Source organism: Lepisosteus platostomus, chromosome 24 (assembly GCF_059453375.1).
Source record: "Lepisosteus platostomus isolate fLepPlt1 chromosome 24, fLepPlt1.hap1, whole genome shotgun sequence".
Lineage (NCBI taxonomy): Eukaryota > Metazoa > Chordata > Actinopteri > Semionotiformes > Lepisosteidae > Lepisosteus > Lepisosteus platostomus.
The window spans coordinates 9,150,394-9,171,494 of NC_142634.1; the positions used below are offsets into that span (position 1 = coordinate 9,150,394).

The 21,101-nt window shown below is 41.0% G+C and overlaps 1 protein-coding gene and 1 long non-coding RNA gene across 2 annotated transcripts; one reads left to right on the plus strand and one right to left on the minus strand.

Moving 5' to 3' along the window:
- The first annotated feature begins 3,593 nt into the window (after window positions 1-3,593).
- LOC148641557 (uncharacterized) lies at window positions 3,594-8,177 on the plus strand. The gene is made up of 2 exons (XR_015929802.1): window positions 3,594-3,928; window positions 5,968-8,177. It is a non-coding gene; the product is annotated as an uncharacterized LOC148641557 (long non-coding RNA).
- A 2,453-nt stretch (window positions 8,178-10,630) lies between these two features.
- ankrd13a (ankyrin repeat domain 13A) lies at window positions 10,631-21,100 on the minus strand. The gene is made up of 15 exons (XM_088618523.1): window positions 20,973-21,100; window positions 20,039-20,174; window positions 18,374-18,498; window positions 17,796-17,841; window positions 16,899-17,042; window positions 16,524-16,713; window positions 15,929-15,995; window positions 15,609-15,690; window positions 15,219-15,280; window positions 14,996-15,126; window positions 14,435-14,592; window positions 13,676-13,810; window positions 13,080-13,249; window positions 12,610-12,662; window positions 10,631-12,523 (listed from the first exon to the last, which is right to left on the minus strand). The coding sequence occupies exons 1-15, from the start codon at window positions 21,063-21,065 to the stop codon at window positions 12,325-12,327; spliced, it is 1,791 nt and encodes a 596-aa protein (XP_088474649.1). The 5' UTR covers window positions 21,066-21,100; the 3' UTR covers window positions 10,631-12,324.
- Window position 21,101: the final 1 nt, after the last annotated feature.

The window sequence follows — 21,101 nt, forward strand, 5'->3', positions numbered from 1 at the left end:
GCGCAGGTAAAGTGTTGTACAATGAGAAAAGTAGGAGTAAAGCGCAATGAGACCAAGGATGCAATTTGCTTTTCAATTTGCTTGTGAATCTCGATGTGACCCATTGCATTTTTATATTTCATATAATTATTTATAGTAGTTGGTTTACCAACACATCAGCAGAACACATCTGGTGTAGATAGAACAGCAGGGAAGGCAAAGGTCAGACTCTAGAGGAATAATTACATTAAAGACAAAATGGCTCTCTGGACATTCATTGTGTTCATGGCCTTGATCTTATTAGAATGATTGTTTTATGCTGTACTGTCTGTTACATAAACTGTCAAGAGGTGGTCCAGGTTATTGACAGGCTAAGACAAAGAATCTCCCCACGTAACAAGGCAAAACTAACAAGAATCAAAGAGGAACAGTTCACTACTGTAAAAACTGACTTTTCTGTGCAGCAAAGAAAACAAGAAGAGGAAAAAGATGATGTGACAGTGTTGTTCTTACTCTTGTGATTGCAGTTCGGAAAGTTTAACAGCAGCATGTTTAGCTGCAATGTTCCCTTTATTAAACAGCTACACTTTCTATACTCAGCCCGTATGAGGTGGGATTTGGTGTTTTCACAAACATGCTGTGTCACAGCTCATCCTTCAGAGTTTTCCATATCTAGCAATTTGGAAGACAGAAAGAATCCTTCCACAAGCAAACACTAGCGTCTTGAACTGGGTTCTGCAAGAACACCCAGTGATTCACCTTTCACCTGCTGGAGTGTGTAAGGGCTTGTGAGGAATAGTGTGTAACCCTTTCACAATATAGCACAAACCACACATGCCTGCACAGAGGAACTGTGCTCCCCACTGAGTGAGTGAGCAGGCAGAAGCCCCAGGGCTCACACAGAGCCTGTGCTCTAGTTGCATTAAGAATTAACTCCTTTTGTTGATGTGATTTAGAAGGACAATTATATCCTCTGTCAGCAGACTACCCCCATCAGGAAGCTTCCAAAGCCCATTCAGAGAATTTCATTTCCAATCCCAATCGCTGGGCGAGACACACACCAGACCCACAGGGCTGGACTGGAGCTGTAAGGGTCCTTAGACAGCACAACTGGAAAAAGAATCAAACTGGGTGTAGCAGAGGAGTGTCATGAAGTCCTGTAGGGTGGACACTCCGCCATCCACAAAGACACACTATATTTTCAGACAAAAAAAGGACATGATCCTACTAGGAGAGACAAGGTACTTCCTACACCAACAGGAGAAAACAACTCATTGTTTTTCCATCACAATAAATCACATCAGGTATGACAGTGGAACAGACAAAGAAGAGCCCAAGCAGAAATTCCTTCATGCAAAAGATTGTGGGAGTCTGGAGCATGCTACTCATTCCATGTTTTTGAGGCTGATACCCTGACTTTCTACCAAAAACATCCAGACAAGATTCATGGATCAATCAGATACTAACAAACAACATAAGCGGACCTCTTTTCTGCTGAAACCTTTCTTATTTTTTCTTATCATATCTTATTTTTCTGCAGAAGATCTTTATGAAGCCATCCTTGGGTACAGTAGTCTTTCTTTAGATTAATTTGCATTTAACCTGCCTTTGTCACCTCAAAACTATCGAAAGTGAAGGAAACAGAGGAGAGAATAATCCTGCTAAAAGGATCTTGGATTTTTCCAAAGTGCTTGCAAATTAAAAGTCTTATTGTTTAAACGTTCAGGTGCACAGGCTGCTCTGAGAGCTGTTGTCTTTGCTTTCAGTATGTTACTCCTTGAATCCTTGAATGCAAGTTCCAACTCATAGCATCGGTCTTAACTGGGGTTTTAACTGGGGGTCATGATTAGAAAATAAAAAGAAAACATTTTCTCTATGAAATGAATGAAAACATATCACTACTTAAAAGATCACAGCCTAGTGTCTATTGGATACTACATCTGGATAATATTTTACATTTGCACTTATCCTTTGGGAGTTTATGGTGCAGCAATATTTCAATTTGTTATCTTTTTACGAGTTCAGTCATCAGACAACAACGGTTTGGTCTAATTGAAAACTGGGATCTAAAAAGGTTCCACATCTCAACTTTGCAAATTCAAGGATGGTATATATATTTGCGGTATCTTGAACACATTTCTGCAATCATAGCCTATTTAACTGTCCCTGGTATCTCTAGGTGTGGTTGAAACTACTAGATGTAAATAAAAACCTATATGTCTGTCAATCAGCAGGTGGGAGTCAAGAGAAGGACTAACTCGGAGATGCTCTGCTGACCCCAACAAAGAAACACAACATTACACAATGGTTGAAATACAGAAGGAACAATGCAAATTTCAGGAGAGATGTCTACAAAAGTGAAGTTCCCACAGGAACCTTGGTGATCCTAGATCATGTTCAACATAGGCAGGATCTCCCCTACCACTTCCTATAAAAAACAACCCCTTTTTGTGGTAACAACTGTAGAACCGGCTCAGACTATTCTACTGTGACATGACTAATTAACACAACAACACTTACAAAAGCCAACGTGGTTCTTGTTTTTCTACATAATGTCCTTTATTTATCATAATCACCTCTTAATAAATCATCTCTGTTATTGAAGTTCTCCCATCTTGCCTTGGGTGGAAAGTAATGAACAGTTTTTGCTGTTTTATCTTGCTGATGGACACAGGCAATAAAAAGGCACATTTCCCAGAGAGCTGCTACACTGGAGATATAATCACACGGAAGCAGAGTGGCTTTATGAGAAAGCCACCAATATCCTGTCAGCAGAGGCTTTGTGTGTTTTTTGGAAAAGATTAACAGGAAATCAAAGAAGCCCTTAATATTTTTTTTTCATTTCATCTCATAAGCATAGACCTTAAGGTTCAATAAGTACACATTCCATTTAAAATTAACATTGTAGATTTATTATTGTAGAAGGTCAAGGTTTATTGTTGTGTCCTGAAAGATGATGGTTTAGTTTGCAAAACAAAACATGCAACAATGTAAAGAAACACATGTTAATTCTAAACATATTCTTTCTTAATCAAATTTATGGGCCTCCTACAGTTCTAAGGTCTGTTTCTGAGAAGACTTGGGATTTGGAGAGAGAGAGGGTGAGGACAAGGAAACACAAGCCTCTTTATCCTCTCAGCTCTGCATTGTCCTCCACTAGAGACACTGTTTTCACAAACCGTCTTTGGGACATCATTTTCACACGCAGTTCTGCCATGGGTGGTAAAGTCAACCTGGGAGCAAAAAAATCTGTTTAACTTTGTCATTTTTCATTCTGACACTCGTGTTCAAAGAAGATAAAAGACAGAAAAATAATTTTATCTCACTGTTTACACATACTAATTACAGATGGATGCATTGCCAAATCACAATAACAGGTCTAGAAGAGATGTTGAAACATTATGTTTCAGGCAGTGAGGACATACACTCTTTAATTCTTTGTAATTCTTCGTCACGTACAAATTAAATTGCCTTGTCTGAAGGAAAGTTTTTAGTTCGACCTAAAACGAAGCATACCCCTCTTCACCTGAAAAAAATTGTTGCTACAAAGATTAAATAAAATAATTCTGCATGATAAGCACAATCTTGTGGACACAGCTGTAGTCGTACTACATTACATACGGCGCAGGCAAGACTGTCATTGTAGCGGTGTTGTAGGACAAATATGTAAATGTACGACTATTTACTGTAATTGACTCGGTATTAGTTAACAAGAAACTCAGCCTGCTAGAATCTGTAATGTCGGAGGCTTTAAGACCCAGGGGGTACTATTTACAAACGGAGCCCTTCTGCAGTCAGTCATTGCTGCGTCTAATGTTTACAGCCATGAGTTCCTGCCACCCTCACTTTCTTCTGTCTTTAATTTCTCTTTTTTCTTTGGCGGCAGGCCAATTTGGCGAAACTAAGCTGCAGGATCGCCCGTTTGCGGTATTGCAGCATCAGAACCTGGGTAAGGACTTAGCAAAACGAAACTGCAGTTGCAAACCAAAAAAAAAAAACAAACAAAGGCGGTTTGAAGCCTGAGTTTAAAGGGAGGCCTGCCTTTCATGCGAAAATGATGCTGTAGTCATGGTTAGGTGGAAGTGGTGTTGGAGGGTGAGGTGAATGAGGGAGAAGAATCACAGTCGTCGGTCACCTATTTTACCAGGCTTGAAATGTAGTATTTATGCAAAGCGGGGCAACCTATGTTACAATTAAAGCTTTACCTTATTGAAGTATGAAGGCGTGTATTTATGTTACTTAGTCCTCTATAGCAAGTGTCATCACCGTTATATTTTGTACTGTGAAGGTTTGGAAAGCTCGAACATTTATTTTTTAACGAAACATTTTAGATGCTTTGCTGAGTCTGGATACCGAAGCCCGAGATGCTGTATGCTGTTGTTACTGTGAGATGTCAAGAATCCCTCCAACCTTACACCGAACCCAGGATTTTACATTGCGATGCGTCTCATATTTTATCAAATATAGAAATTTCAAGTGAAAAAAGCAGACTACTTGGGAGTATTTAAACTCTCTGTATATACAAAAAAAAAACATCCATAGTTATGTGATTGTAATAGTTATTAGACAGCTATTATTGTCTAACTCCAACTCTATATGGGTGTTATTCTGCTATGGAATTTGCCTGAAGGTGTGTGAAATACACATAGAGAAGTGTATTCTTGAGAAAAAAAGACATGCAGCCCTGTTTACCAAAACTGAAAGAAAAATGCCTTTTTGAGTTGAGCCTTCCTGCTTACAGTGCCTTTGAAAGTTGTGACACTTCCACAGATAAGAGCCATGAAAGTAGTTTGCATCTGACTGAAAAATGACAGGCAATAAAAATGTCAGTCTTGAGCTGGTGTGGTTTATCTGAAAGAGAAAAATTATAGAAAATGATAAAAAAAGAGATGAAGCAAGGGGCACATTGTGTTAATTTAATCCATTGCACATAAAGGATACACAAAAATGTATAATCTGAGAGCATTCACAGGCTTGTATTGGAGACAGTGTAGCAAGAGGGGTAGGCCAACATCTTAAAATATTTCCAGCACATGTCCCCCAACGCGTAGTATAGTCTTCGTCAAAGTGTGCATCTTAAATGCCTTGAGAAAGGCTCATCACATTGCTGGGCAAGAAATTGGTCTCCATTAGGCACTATAAACACTTAAAAAATTAATTGTAGTTTAGATCACAGTTACTGAGATTAGTAGTGCTTGTCATGTGCACTATTTCCTTTTTAAGAAATAAAGAAGAATTGGGGGTGGTTTCTGTTTCATCTTTTTAAGTTACAATTTCATTTTTAGCATTTATATGGAAATGGCCTTTGGAAGTGGTGTGGGGAGGTTATAAAACAAAGCAGCCAAATCACCCTACAACTCACAACTGGTAACCTACTCAGCAGGAGTGAGCCTGGTCAGTACCTGGATGGGAGACCTCCTGGGAAAAACTAAGGTTGCTGCTGGAAGAGGTGTTAGTGGGGACTGTAGTTTGTGTGGGTCCTAATGCCTCAGTATAGTGACGGGGACACCATACTGTAAAAAGGCACCGTCGTTCAGATGAGACGTAAAACCGAGGTCCTGACTCTTTGTGGTCATTAAAAATCCCAGGCTGTGTCTTGAAAAGAGTAGGGGTGTAACCCTGGCGTCCCATAGGCCCTTACCAATCATGGCCTCCCAATAATCCCCATCTATGACTTGGCTTCATTACTCTGCTCTCCTCCCCACTGATAGCTGATGTGTGGTGAGCGTTCTGGCGCACTATGGCTGCCGTCGCATCATCCAGGTGGGGCTGCACACTGGTGGTGGAGGGGAGTCCCCATCACCTGTAAAGTGTTTTGAGTGGAGTGTCAAGAAAAGCTCTATATAAGTGTAAGGAATTATTATTATTATTATTATTATTATTATTATTATTATTAGTGTCCTTTCTTTTTTGCATTGTCCACTGAGATCTGAACAGGTGGCAAATTGTTTCCTAAAGCATTCACGTCTCTCCCTTTGATTCCCATAGCTCTGCTGCTGAGTGTGCTCAGCGTCCTGCTGGTGATCATGGTGCTGATGGCAGTCTGCGTGTACAGACCTCTGCAGCGCCGATAGCCGCTGTCCAGAGCTGGGACTCGTTGAAGAATGGCAGTGCCAGGCTGTGGGCATCTCTGCACATGAGCCAGCCTTACAATGACAGTGCACCGCAAGTTAGTCTTGACCTGCAAGCTTCAGCCTTTCAAAGCAGTCTGTCGGGTATGTGTTACCTGCAGATGTGCGTGCTTACCCTTACTGTAATTCAGTCTATGGCCTTACTCCACAGCCTGTCATTATGTTTCTTTGTGAAGCCCCTTTACCTTGTGTTTCTACCCCCCAAAAAATCCTGTTCAGTATTGGAGGGCCTTGGAAAGTATTATTTTTATGCTTGGAAAATGCATATCCCATTGCACTGAATATTCATTTTTCTGCATTTGCGTAAATTGGATTTGCACGCTTTTGTGAATCAATTCGGAGCTTCCTTAGTGACCTTCTTCGTTGCATTCTCCTTTCTCAAGTATGATTCCATTCGAAGAAGGAATCCATGGGTTTATCCAAAACAGTGGTTCCAAACGCTAGTCCTGATGTTTTTTTATATATATAGCTGAGATCTAAATCCTCAGTGCTAATTGACAACTTAATTGATGTGTTTTCTTGTTTAGACTTTCAGCTTGTTTCTTCTGTAAGTCATAAGTGTCAAAAAAGCCCTACTTCAGGAATAGTTCTACAACTTCAGAACACAGAACGCAGCCTTTCCTCAACTTGTAGTTATAGCTAGAACTAGAGCAACCAGCTCATACTAGCTGATTAATTTACAATGAACAAACACCTGTGGCGATGACACTATCAAACATGCCCACATTGGAGATGTCACTGTCTCATTTCATGCCCACAGTGGGAATAACACAATGAGACATGCCTATATTGGAGATGTCATTGTAATAGATACACCCACAGTGGGAGTATCAAACACGCCCACATTGGAGATGTCACTGTCTCAGGCATGCCTACAGTGGATGTAGCACAATCAGACACGCCCACATTGGAGATGTCACTCTAACAGACACACCCACTGTGGGAGTAACACTGAAACTGAACAGAAACGCCCGGTGTTTTTTTCCTTCTGCAGACCATTTGGTGTAGTCAGGCAGCACACCTGCATGAGAGCCCTTCTGAAACTCAGAAATAAGTGCAGAGCTGATTACAAATTCCATTTGACTTTTTAAGAGCTAAAAGCAAATTTGTGACAAAAAGCTTAAATCCATTATCCTGTGATGAAGAACCTAGCTGACATAGAAAACAGAATGGGCGGTGTTCCTCCGGGACCAGGGTTGGGAACCACTGCTCTAAAAGACAATCCTGACCAATTATTTGTAAGGCATGTGTTTACAGTATATGAGCAGCTTAGGTATGCCATACTTTTGAAAAGCTGACAATTTTAAGAAGAATGTAGCAATATCTACATTTTCTGGTTTTATTTATGTTTTTAGAGAAATCTACAGATGGTTGATTTTTGTTGTAAGGAGAATTACATTTTCACCATTATTTATATGCACGTGACCATCACAAAGGACTTTTTTGATTGTTTTATTTGTGTATATTATGTAGTAATGCACTACTGGAACTTACTGGATGTACTGTAACAGCCTACTGTGATTACTGGTTAATGGGACCTTCTTTGTTTTAAATTTTCATTTCATCTCATCATTTTGTGCATAAAAGCTGATACTTGATTAGTGCTGTTTGAACTGCACTTTTGTTAGATGTGACTTTTAGATTTTTATGTGCATTATTTTAACCAGTAATGTTGTTTGGTTTGTCCTTATTTATTCTGACATGTTACTGTGACATGCTTCTGAGCATTGTCATCCCACAGAGTGGACATGATGTCAAACTTCTGCAATGTGAAAAGAAATTCACGGGCCTTTAATAACTTGCTCATATTTGGATTACTGCGGTTTCATTTCACTTCCTTTGGGGGGTGGTATGGAATGAATATTGACATGGTAAATAAGGCACAAGCAGTATTGTGCTGGATTCTAAAAGGCAGGAGGTCCTACAAGATGAGCCTAAAAAAAAACGTTTCTGTCTTTGTTTTTAAATGTAACCATTAAGCTCAGTGTACGGGATATACTTCCATGATGGAATTTAAACACTAGATTACAGTAAAATGGAACAATTAAAAACTTTGCTTCAATTAAATGATCTGATGTGGTGTTTGTGACCTTTGACCATATGTTTACACGCAATTATTGGAATACCTCCTTCCAGTATCCCACCACAAATAGGGTGTAGCAAACTCCAACCTCAAAGGCAGATGACACTTAATATAATACAGTATGAATGTTTGCATTTGTAGCATTCATGATAGTGGGAGTATAGTCGTTTTAGTCTGTTGCTCATGGTAATGCTGGTAGTTGTGTGTTTACCATATATGTTGTACAAGCTGTATTCTGTTTTGCATTGATTCATCAATCATCTTTCACCAGTGATATTTTCAATAAAGAAAAAAAGAGGCCAAATAAAGTCTTTAAACCAGAGCCATGGAAACAGAGTGCCTGGGACAAACACACACCCCTCTGTGCAACTGAAGTGTCTTTCCAAAGGTTTTATTTATGTATTTCTTTCTTCTCTGTATTTCTTCATTCATTTCCTTACACTGCTATTTGTTTTGCGTTGAATATTTTTACACTGAAAAGATAATGTCCTGTTTATAATTTCATCCCACCAGCTATACTCCAGAACTAACAGAGCTGTGCACAAGAACCCTCTCTGCTTGACCTCGGCAATTTGAGTGTTCTGCTTTTACAGGAACAAATCCAAATGAAGAATTAGTAGAGAAAAATAAGATGGATTTAGTTACGCCGTTCAGAGGTGTCAATCATTCTGAAGTTGGATCAGGACAGTATTTTTGTTTGACAGTGCACAAAATGTAATACGGTGTAATGCCATCTAACACTGAAAATGCTAAAACTAAAAATATTCAAGCCAATTTGTGTTATTAAGGGGTGTTTAAAATGGCCCAGTCATTTTAAAAGTTGATGTTTTATTTAGTCTGTACCATACTTTCATTCGGTTTACTTTTGCCATTTTGCTTCTCTAATTCCACAGCATAGTCCAATTTTAATAAGCTGATAATACAGCTAGCTCTTACAGATGTTAGCCAATGCCTGAAGTATCCCCCTCAAAGGGTTGTCTAAAGTATAAATGTAATCAGTTGAAAGGGGTTACAATGCTTCTCAAACACACTTCAGAAATTAAGAATTACAGCTTTAGACTAGAAAGACACCAGCAAATGTCATTCAAATGTCTTGTGAGATTAGAAACTGTCAATAACACCTGACGCTACGTGAGGCGCCAACACTACCGTTAAAAACATTCAACTACAAAAACCCTGTAAATTGTATTTACCTTAATATTAAAATGTCAGATTGAATAAGCAATATGGATTGACCTGTATCTGAAATTATTTTGCAATACCTTTTGCCAAAAAAACACACACCCTAAATTGTACAATTTTTTATGGTTAACTACAATAAATGAAATGAAAGACTTTAATTTTAATATTGACTATTAATTTGTAGGAGGAGTTGTGTCCAATTAGTGAAAATGATTCACTTAAGACTAAGAATTTTAAATTATATGGAAATACCACAAACCCCAAAGAACATAATTTCTAGTTGCTCTAAAATATTACCAGTAATATTTTACCAGTAAAATACCAGTAAAAAAAAAATCAGTTTACATATAAATAAAGGGCTCAATAGTCCTGTTCAGATCTGGTTTTGCAGTGCATGGACTGCTTATCTTTTAAAATTGGATTTCAATTATATTTACAGTGAAAACTCCCAACATAACATGAAGTGCCTGTGTATAGTCAATGAAATATTCCAAGTTGAATGATTTAACAGTTAAGAATCTCTAATCGGTACAGTATACACAACACAGATGTTGAAATTAAAGTTGGTAGGAGCTATGTTTAGTAGATGAAACAAAATTAATATCAATGCTTTATCTGTATTGTACAGCACTCTGTTGTAAATCTAAAATTTAACACAGAGAAAATGTTTGTGAACCAGAAGGAAATTTACCAGGAGACAGTGGCATGGATGACACCAAACTGTTTTTAAATCTTTCATAAATCGTAAAATCTTATCCCATTGTTTCAGGTGTATAGGGATATTAAAGAAAGTAGTTAAAGGTAAATCTTGAGGGTGAATTACAATTTTATGGATTCGTGGAATCTGATATAAAAAGAAAGGCATGTGATGAACTGGAATTTAAGAGAACACTGCCCCCCTCTGTTTAACCTGAAAAGTTCCATAAAAATCCAAACCATTCTTCAACTAAATTATTTCCATAATAAGCCCTGGGACTCACTAAAATCCCAAGGATGGTTACAAGAGTAAAAACACAGTGTCAATATCCGTAATCCTTACCTTACGGAAATACTAAAGAGATCCCTCCCTAATTGTACCCCAATCTTAACCCCAACTCTCTGTATGCAAAACGTGTTACTACCACACTCATACAGTAAAATTGCACAAAGAATTGCCCATTTTCATAATGCATAAAATACAGCAAAATCAATTTTTAAAACGTATACCTATCCATTACTACACAATGAAAAGTTGAAATAAATGAAGTGCAAAAAGTGGCCATAAAGTGCTTTTATTTAAGAAAATGAAACATGAATGAAAAACTGGCATCAACCTAAAATATTTTAACATTCTGATACAAATTAGAATCGTTTAAAAGTGAGCTCTGTAGCTAATGTAATGCTGCATAAAATGTAAAAAAAAAACATCTTTGCAATGCTGATGCACAAAGAACTCCACATGAGGTGTTTTGAATCTCTGTAGCAAAGAGTACCAGCCCCCCAGGAGAGAGAATTTTGATAAATATTACTGTACACTATCAGCTTGCCAGTGCAAAGTCCACTGTACTGCTTTGTTGTATCTGTTCATTGATGTCTCATCTTTGCATTACACTACATTTGTGATTAAGATGTATTGTTGTGTTGTTGAAAAATATTGTGAAGTACTTAATCAAAAGTGAATGAAAAAATACAAAAGTCTTCTGTAGCACACTGCAAATTTGCTCTTAGTTAAATATCGAATGCATTTAGTCATTGTAGTATCAGTGAAGGACCACAGAGCCCAATCTGATTTTAGAGGTCAATGAACATAAATACTACACATTTCATTTGATTCTCATGTTACATTTTATAACAGACTACTGGCTACTATCCTAGAATTCCCTTGACAATCATTAATAAAGTCACCAAATACCTTGTAATCAAATGTTTTGGCATGTTAATGGTGTGTGGATATGACCACCTTCAACAATTAAAATATAAAAACTAATACCTGCTGTGATGATCTGTGAAGAGCAGCAGTGTGAACTATTAGGTCTTCTAATTAGCCCTTCCTCACTAGGAGGACTGTTAAGCTTTGTTTCCAAGGGTGTGTTAAAAGCTTTGGAAGGAAGCACCACTTCAGTGACCTGGCACTTCTATACTGGCATTGCTCATATTTGCTTGGTGAAGCCACTCGCAACGTGTTCACTCACCTTCCTTTTAAGGAAGGCGTTGTCTTGACAAATAAAAAAAGTGCATGGCTGACATTCTGGAAGGCAATGGTTTATAATATGATACATATGAACCTGACTTAGATTGGGAATGGCAGCAGCTGTTTAGACGCTGTCCTGTCTGGCTTTGGATTTTTATTCTACTCCACACATTCTGGCTTAGCAATCTTTTTTGCTAGATCTCCACAGGACAGACTGAAAATGAAAATGCACACCCCTGAGGTATCCCTGATCTTAGACATGAATTTTCCCTGATTCTAAGATCTCACCCCTGTATCGCAAGGTCTCTTGGCCTCTCTGCCACTCCCATTAGAGCGTTTCACCTGCCGATCTGCCCATCCTAACCGAAAGAGCCTTTGTTCGTATCAGTTCTCTATGTCACACGATTCCCAGGATTCACGACTCCCTTGTCTGAACTTGACTTGCCCAGTGCCGTTTAGAAAACCAGCTCAGTGTGCAGATGACACATTACAGCAGCCCATGGACCACAAAGAAAACTGGTTGAGAACAAAGGGTCTACAAAGCGTCAATAAAGAAGTAAAATATGTAAAAAAGTTTTTTTCACGTTGACAAAAGTTAATTTAGTGGGTTCTTCCACTGCTACATTTCACTTTTTTTTAAAAACGTCTTTTTTTCCCTCTAAAGGTTGTGTTGCAGCTGCTGTGTAGTGGCAGACAAGGGGCTCGTGGGTAGGGGATACCTCTTCAGGGTCTGGACAGGGATGCGGTGAAGGCGAGGGCGTCTCTCTCTCTCTCCATTGTTACTTCTCTGTGAGCGAAAGCTGTAGGATCCGTTCTAGCTCCTCCTCTTCCTCTTTTTTTCTCCTCTCCGCTTTTATCTGCTCCTGAGCAGACAGTTCCATGGCCAGCCTGAGGTCCGAGTCTGGAGTGCTGGCGGACCCTGAACCGACGGGGCTCTCTGCACCGGACACGTCCACCAGGAGACCCTCGGGGACTACCCTGAAACAGCGACACGAAGAATGACGGGGAGGACAACGGTCACCTGCAAGGGAGCCGTTCTGACGGCATTCCTCCGGACCCCTTACCTAGGATTCTGCCCAGAAGACAGCACTCCGTTAGTGTCGCCCCATGACACGTCCTGCAAGAACAAGCAGAAAAAAAGTAACTCAGTGATTGCAATGACGAAAGAAGAATTCTCACAATATTTCCTTAGAATCGAACCGTTCACTCAAGCCTCTTTCTGCAACAGCTCATCTCAACATGTGCAAGATTACTGAAGTCGCTATACGACGCTTAGGAATACAATACAATATAACAACACCTTCTAAAAGGAACAAGTGAAAGTTAAAATGCGGCAAGCCTATATGCACAGTTCCTCTTATAGTCATTTGCACAAACAAGTCATTCTTCATTAATTTTTAGAACTCGTGTCGGCATTAACTGTCATGAAACAAAAATGGGCTGAAGTCTTCATATCACATATTTGCAAAATACATCTGCACTCAATGCAAACATCTACAAACAGGTCATCCTGCTGCAGCGACTACAGCCAGACCTGCCCAGTTCCTACGCTGCTCGTCTCCAGCAGGCTCTGCTGGATGGCAAACTGCAGCAGCTCCTCATCGTGGTTCGAGACAGGCGCCGCCCTGCTACCTCCACGCCTGTAGTAATGTGCGGGCACATCAAATACTGAGGGGCAAACTGTGAATGGAGCAGAGACAGGACCTGGGAAGCAGAACAACACAGCAATCAGTGCTGGGACAAAGCCAGGCTACACCCTGTTGACATTACCAATCAGCTCCGACATCCATCCCTCTATTACACAGCAGCAGTTAATAGCCCCATGGTTACAGCAGGTCAGGTCCAGTCCCAGCATTTTCTCATTGCGCAATCAACCTGTTTACACCTAAAGCTCTTATTTTTGGGGTGTAAAAAAATAGTGTATTCTAAGCACGGCACCAAATGATTATACGTTCAAAAAGTCACACATAATGATCGGCAATGGTCAAGCAGAATTTCAGCCAAATGCATATCGACATTAGAGGTTAATTAGAATCCTTGCGTTTCATTTTACTGGCCAACGTGTTGAAACAGACGGTGCGCCACAGCGGCACGGCGTTGTTACAGCAAGTGTGTAGTCAGTGACGTTACCCGAGGAGCTTGCGTCTTCCTCAGTAGGTGCTGGGGAGGCAGCAGAAGATGAAGACTCCAGTGGCTCTCCTGTACTGCACTTGTTCAGGTTTCCAAATGTAATGCGAGCATTTAGGACATGGAACAGGGGGATTTCTGAGAGAGGAGGAACACACACGGAAGGGAAGAGCGAACAAATAGAGAAAACGAGGAAATTAGCAAACACATGCATAACAGCCTTCTCTGTTTGTCACATACTATCAATAGAATCTCCTTGGATTAAGAATATAGTAGGCCACTTCCAAAAGGAGCGGTGGCTCTGTGGCTCAGGATCTGCGCCTGTGGCTGGAAGGTTGCCATTTCGTATCCCGCGGCCGGCAGAGGAATCCTACTCCGTTTGGGCCCCTGAGCAAGGCCCCTAACTCCAACTGCTCCAGGGGCACAAATGGCTGACCCTGCGCTCTGACCCCCAGCTTCTCTCCCTGTCTGTGTGCCTGTGTTTCTCATGGAGAGCAAGCTGGGGTATGCGAAAAGACAAATTCCTAATGCCAAAAATTGCATATGGCCAATAAAGTGATCTTATCTTAAAAGAATGTCACATCAATGGTGCTGAGATGCATAAATGGAAAATATTACAGAAAACTACAATAAAAACAGCTTTAAAGAGACCTATAAGAGAGCATAAAAATTATTAATTTCTTAGAGCTTAGTATATTAATTGCTACATAAGAGAAAAGCAACCGCTGTGTGCTGTTTACATCGTGGGTGGGTTTTCTGTACCTATCTTAACTGGGAACCCTGGGGGGAATTTCAGGGTGATGAAGTCCCTGAGCCTAGCGAAGTGTGTGCTGGTCCGGGCCATCAGGTTGATGATGGGTGTCACCTGCTCCACGAGGGAGAGGGGGTGCTCCTCACTCATCCACAGGTTGGCTTTGAACCTGCAATCCCAAGGAGGAGAGGGGAAATCACGGTTTTAATCAAAAGCCCGCCATTGTGCTTAGATCCTAGATTTTATTCTCTACTGCTTTGTTGCTTTAAGCCGTCATTTTTTAAAACATCGACAACCCTGAAAATCTCTGTGCAGTATAACACAGAGTGCTACAGTTATTAGGCTAATACGTGTAATATACATACATCTCTTACAGCATTATTTAAGCCGTAATACAGCAAAATAACCTTAAGGCATTTACTAATTATGTATTTTTTTCTATACATGGCAGACGTATTTCTCTTGTCAAAGCTGTAACCACTATGATGTGAAGATAGTCTTCCATCACGGGAAACAGAGTCAGCTGTACGTGTGTGTGTGTTCCTCTAAAGCACAGACTGTGCGAGTCATACTTCTGAGTTCGGATGGTGAGCTCAATAGGCCGCCCTATATCTCTGTCCTGGAGGTCAAAGTCTGGGTTGAAGTACTCTTCAGGGGTGATGGCAGTGGGGTTATTTGCTGTTGCGAACTCCAAAGTGAGGTCCTTAAAGCAACAAAATTGAATTCCAGTCATCACAAAAGAACTGACATTAAAAAAAAAAACCCACACTGGCTGGTTTCAGTCAGATTCCTTACCCCTTGTGCACTGAAATGTTGCTCTACAGTTCCTAGAAGAGACTCCAAAATGTTCCTTTCATCTACAGAATGGGAGACAAAATCCATTAAACTTTAAATTCTGAAGTAACTTTACAGAATGTCTTTTACAGACTTCAAAACTCTACTCCCTGTTTTTAAATTACCAAGAGGTAACTGGGTCCATCTGCGCAAAAAGTAAGAAAAAACATTCTATGGAACAGCGTTCATGCTGGGAACTGCATTAATTGTTAGTCAGCATTCATATTGCGCTTGTACTGCAAAGACAACTGCAGTATGTACTTGTTCACAGATTATAAAGATGATTAATCAAAACCAAAAGCCACACACACCATTGGATAAATGTTTCCTTCAAAACATTGCTGCAATTACCTTTTATTCTAGTTTTCTCCTCATCAGTAAGGTGTTCTGTCCTGGTCCGAATCACCACATTGACATTGTTCACTGTGAAAACCTGCAAGCGGAGACAAGGGGGGAAAGGTTATCTTGAAACGCTCTTGTAGATGGCCTTACCAGCTAGTAAGCCAGTAACAAAGGAAATGACACTTCAGTAAAGCATTGACAAATTTCCAAAATGCTGTAGCCACAGCAGCTCAAAAACCGTCTACCAACTCTCAATGACTTTGCAATTACAGCACCATCTTGAAATAAAACTACAGTATGCTGTTGATCTGAATGTTCCAGTCACTCACCTTCGCCTCAAACCCATTGATAACTTCGGTCTTGTCAGTCCTCCACCCCCAGATTCCAGACTTATTTCTAGAAAAGGACATTTTCAATATTTTCATTATTTTTTATTTTTTTGTCATTATTTCCTGTATAATGTCGTAGTCTGTCCTGATTGTTTGATCACACTGTGCTCTCATTCCATTCATAAACAGGCTCACACTGTGTTTCTGCTCAATAACTCAATCTGCTGAACTATACTTCAGTCCTATCTTCTTATAATTTCAACTACAAGACCACAATAGCTTCCCATAAAGCTGATCATACAGTTACTTCCAAGTTTCGTCTACTAGATCCAAAGTGCTCCATTCTATCAGGGCTAGCCACTTGCTAGCACAAATTCCCCTTAGCTCAGAAACAAAAATAGCACAACAATCCAGTTTCAGCTTTCTAACAAACTAAACTGACTGTTTCCTCATACTGTTAGAGCACTGGCAAAATCCAAACGCACTGCCCAAGTTAAAAACAAAAGAACAGAGAACCTTCAAGGAGAAAAGCGTTATTCACTTTTCCACATCGAACCCCCGCCCCCCTTTTACCCACAAGCCTGTAAAACCCTGCCTTTCAAAGGCGATGTGCCGAGTGTCCAGGTAGGTGTTGACAATAGGCGTGGTCAGGCGCTTCGCCACTTCCTGCTCGGCTGGCTGCATGGAGTCCAGAGTGACTTCCTCCATGTCCCGGGAGATGTCAAAACGCTCCGTGTCCACCAGCTCTTCGTCATGATTCACCTCCATCAGCTCCGCACAGTTATCTACAGAAGCGCAAGGCGAGACACGCAGCAGCATGCTGAAAAATTCCATCCTTTTCATTTTCAGCACAAAAATGACAGACCAAGCAAGCTAAAAACTAAAAATGAACCAAAACTGTTGCTTATAAGCTGACAATCACAGATGCCTGAAGACAGCCATTCCAGATCGGAGTGTGATGGACACTCACCGTCTCCCCGAAAAATGTAGCTCCTCCGGCCCCTGATCCATGTCATGTTTTCAAAGCCGAGCAGTGTGACGTCAACACGCAGGTTGGCTCCGCTTTTCCAGATCCGGCACACATCACTCGGACACATCCGGGACACAAGAGGGACTGCAAGGGAACGCGTCACAGAAAACTCACTGCCTAGAAATTAAACTAGAAAAGAGGGATTTTCCCCTGCAAAACTTCAAAGGTCTGATTATCTGTAGGTGGAAAACATGCTTGCATTTATAGAAAAAAAAATCTCTTTTGCGACTTCATAAAACAATAATGAAAAGATGAAAGAGAAAACTGAAGATTGTTACTACTGCAAAATTACCATTTTTAACTAAGTTGCTAACATGAGGTATTCACTTTAAATATGTGCAAAGCTTTCCTATATTCACATTCTCATCAGTCTACGGCTATTCAAAGAGAAAATTAGCTCATAGATAATAAATACTTATCGCAGATTAAAGTTCAACAGGAAGTATACAGCATCCATCAATTTTCAGTGACTGCTTTGCCCTCATACGCTCCCAGCGAGATAACCAGCATAAGGCAGCACGAACAGGGAGAAAAGGACTATACCCTAGACAGCACACAAGTCCATCGCAGGGTATACACATACTGTACACCCAGACGTCAGTTTGTCTTGGGTCTGTGAGAGTAAACCAGAGCACCTGCTGAAAACCCAATGGGCCAGTGAAGAGTGTGCAAACTCTACACAGGTAGCACTCCAGGTTCTGTAGGAATACAGAACCCAGGAGCTGACAACACCACTGTGATGCATCTTTCTTTCTCAACAAGCCTAACAGAAATACAAAGAGAGCCCTAAATATACCCAAAGGCAATGTTGGCGCTTTAGCAATGTGATTAACTTACTCCAGCTCGTAAACTCCCACTTCATTTCCATGTAGAAATCAGGAGACTAAAAATAAAAATACACATTAGTTGGTCACAGAGTGTTCAGGATATCATAGTTTTAAACATATAGGTCCTACAGGGGTCTACACATTTTCTGAAAGCATTACCTAAACAATACTGTCATTACAAAATATTCCAAGAATAGACGTTCCTTCTTCGTTTGTTCCTGATTTATCAGGTCTTCATTATAAAGCCCACAGGTAGTACAGAAAAGATATTAAAACTGCTGATATATGGAAAAACCCTGTAACAGCAGAGCAGTGATTTTTAGCAGCTGTGAAAAATGTACAGCTGCTTTCAGACAGTACCTTATTCCCAATAACATTCTGAAAAACACTAAAAATGTCCCCTTTCATAACAGTGCTAAACTACGTCTAATTAGTAGATTTCCCTGCATGAAACTCGGCTGCATCTCGGGAAGAGTTAATGGATAGGTACCACAGGACAGGGAAACAGCATATATATGAGGAAGCACTGAGGTTTTTTTAAGCTGTGGTTCACTGCTGATGAAGTGACGGGCAGTGTGAGTGTCGCACCTCGTGGATCTTGCACAGAAGCTCTGGGACTCCTGCCAGGGCAGTGGAGGCCTTGAGGTAGTCTCTCCTCTGCAGGACCAGCTGCACCATCTCTGGGTCCCCGGTGCTCACTGCCTCCTGCAGCACTGCCAGTACGGCACAGCCACGCACAGACACAAGAGGAGCACCGCAGACTGTAAGTACTGAGCTCATTTACAAACCTTCAGTTACATCATTATAATAGCCTTACGCTAATGTAGCTCTTTTCTAGACACTCTGCTCAAAATGCTTTACAGGTAATACGGTCTCCCCCCCACTAATGTGCAGCCCCCACCTGGATGATGCAACAGGCAGCCATAGTGTGCCAGAACGCTCACCGCATGTCAGCTGTCAGTGGGGAGGAGAGCAGAGTGATGAAGCAAGTTCAGAAATGGGGATTATTACGCCATGATTGGTAAAGGCCAGGGGGAAATTTGGCCAGGACACCAGGTTTACGCTGGGATTTTTAATGACCACGAGGAATCAGGATCTCAATTTCACGTCTCCTCTGAAGGACGGCGCCTTTTTTATAATAAAGTGTCCCGCACGCTATACTGTGGCATTAGGACCCACTCAGATTGCAGGGTGAACACACCCTACAGGTCCCACTAACACCTCTTCCAGCAGCAACCTTAGTTTTTCCCAGGAGGTCTCCCATCCGGGTACTGACCAGGCTCACACCTGCTGAGCTCCAGTGGGCCACCCGCTGTGAGTTGCAGGGGGATAAACCTGCTGGCAATAATTCAATGAATTCAGTCAATTCGCACCTTAAAACGCCCAGATGACAATCCCCCTGCAGAGGTCCATCCTCTGCAGGGGGATTGTGTAGACTATTTATTTTCTAGCCGCTTCTTCCTATTCAGGGTTGTGGGGGAGCTGGAGCCCATGCTGGCCAGCAACGGGCACAAGGCCGGGTACACCAGTCCATTGCAGCACCCACACAGACACAGACACATTCATGTCAGGGCCAGTTCTCCCAGAAGCCAATCAACCCGCCAGCTTGTCTTTGAGCACCCAGTGAACACCCATGTGAACATGGAAAGAGCATGCAAACTCCACACAGACAGCACCCCAGGTCTGAGTTGAGGCCATGGCTCCAGAGCAGTGAGGAAGCAATGCTTAACCACACCCTCAAACAAAAGCCCTCGTGCTTAATTTCAGCTCAATTGCACGCTATGTGCAAACCCAGAGATATTTTGTGATGCATGTTTGTTTGCGGAAAATGTCAGCGTATTAATTATTGTTGTAGCTGTTATAGCTGCTCTTTTAATTTAGCAATTGGAAAGCCTAGTTTGGTCTGCATCTCACTTGGATCTATTAATTACAGCAAGTGTCTGCCAATATGTGGGGGCTGTTTCTAATAGCAAGCGTAACGCGTCAGCAATTCCTTTCAGACCAACTGATGCAAATGACTACTTATTTATTGCTGGTATTTCCTGTACCACATTGCAAGCATGAAAAAAAAAAACTATGATTGAAGAGGAGAGTGTGCAATTTATTTGAAGATCAAATATCAGGAGTGTCCCATTATGTTTATGGGTTTCCAATCCACAATCAATCACATGGTATAAGTTCGCACCAGCTACACCCCCTGTTAAAACCTAGAGATGTTCCGGAGCTCTAAGAATAACTCGGGGGTTCTCTCACCTGTCCAACCCTTAGCGTTCTCTTTGGTTACTTCGGCACAATGCCTCAGGAGGACTCTTACTGACTCCAGATGCCCCAAAGACACTGCGAGATGCAAGGGTGTACGGCCACGAGGGTCAGGCTCCTCGATTTCGTGCTACAAGAAATAAAAAGTCAATTACTTCTATAAACTTACTAAAAAAAAGTCCCCCCCCCTTGCTCCTCTGAGCACACAATCTCACAATAAATATTCTAACCCAGTGTTGCGAGATAGGAGGCACTGCAGAGGAGGAAATTTCCATCCACAACGTTTCTGCAAAACCGCAAGATTTAGACACAGGCATTGTTTTGTAAAAAAACACATTTATACATCACTTATAATTAATGCATGAATATTATTCAGTGAAATAAACCTGACAGATCAGACCTATTCGTTTCACTTTCAGACGAGAACTTAATACTACAACTACTAACCCTGCCAAACTAGAGGAATCATTGTAGAAAATAACAATTGAACTTAATTTTTCACAACAGCCCGTATACACTACAGTTCCACCAAACGGCCAAACTGTGTGTGGGAATATTACAGATTCAAAACTGAGATCACTGCGTATCTCTCGGCTTCAATTAATAGAAAAGTCGTCAAGCAATGTTACATCCATCAAGCCAAGATGATCTCGGCTTGGACACAGATGGACTCTTCTCTCGGAAACAACCGCGCAGTACACATCGGGCGCACATTTTGGTCAAGGCTGCTGCTAAAACCCACAGTGTTCAAATGACGAGGAAATCGATTATTTTTTTTTGCAAGGCTAAAACTAAGTACAAAGGTACTGCAACTGAAGTCGCAAAAGTAAGCGTGCTGAGTTAGTAGCGAGGAAAGGCGATCATCTCACCCAAGTCAGTGCACACTCGCGGTCATTAAAATAAACACGCCACAGCTCTATGTACGTACCTTCGTGATCTCTTTTTCCAATTTTCTATAGTCATTTTCCCAGACTAAAGAATGGAGTGGAAACTTAACCCTGAAGTCTTCGGTGGCGGACATTCCGTAAAGCTGAGTTTTCGCAGAACTGGCATGAAA

Bases quoted from the DNA above. Each gene is read 5' to 3' on its own strand.
- ankrd13a (XM_088618523.1), bottom strand. From the start codon at position 21,065: ATGTCCGCCACCGAAGACTTCAGGGTTAAGTTTCCACTCCATTCTTTA. The intron at 15,127-15,218 runs GTAAGGAATCTG...TGTTGCTTTAAG, and splicing joins AACATTTCAGTGCACAAGGG to GACCTCACTTTGGAGTTCGC. The intron at 12,524-12,609 runs GTAAGGGGTCCG...TCGCTGTTTCAG, and splicing joins TCTTCTGGGCAGAATCCTAG to GGTAGTCCCCGAGGGTCTCC.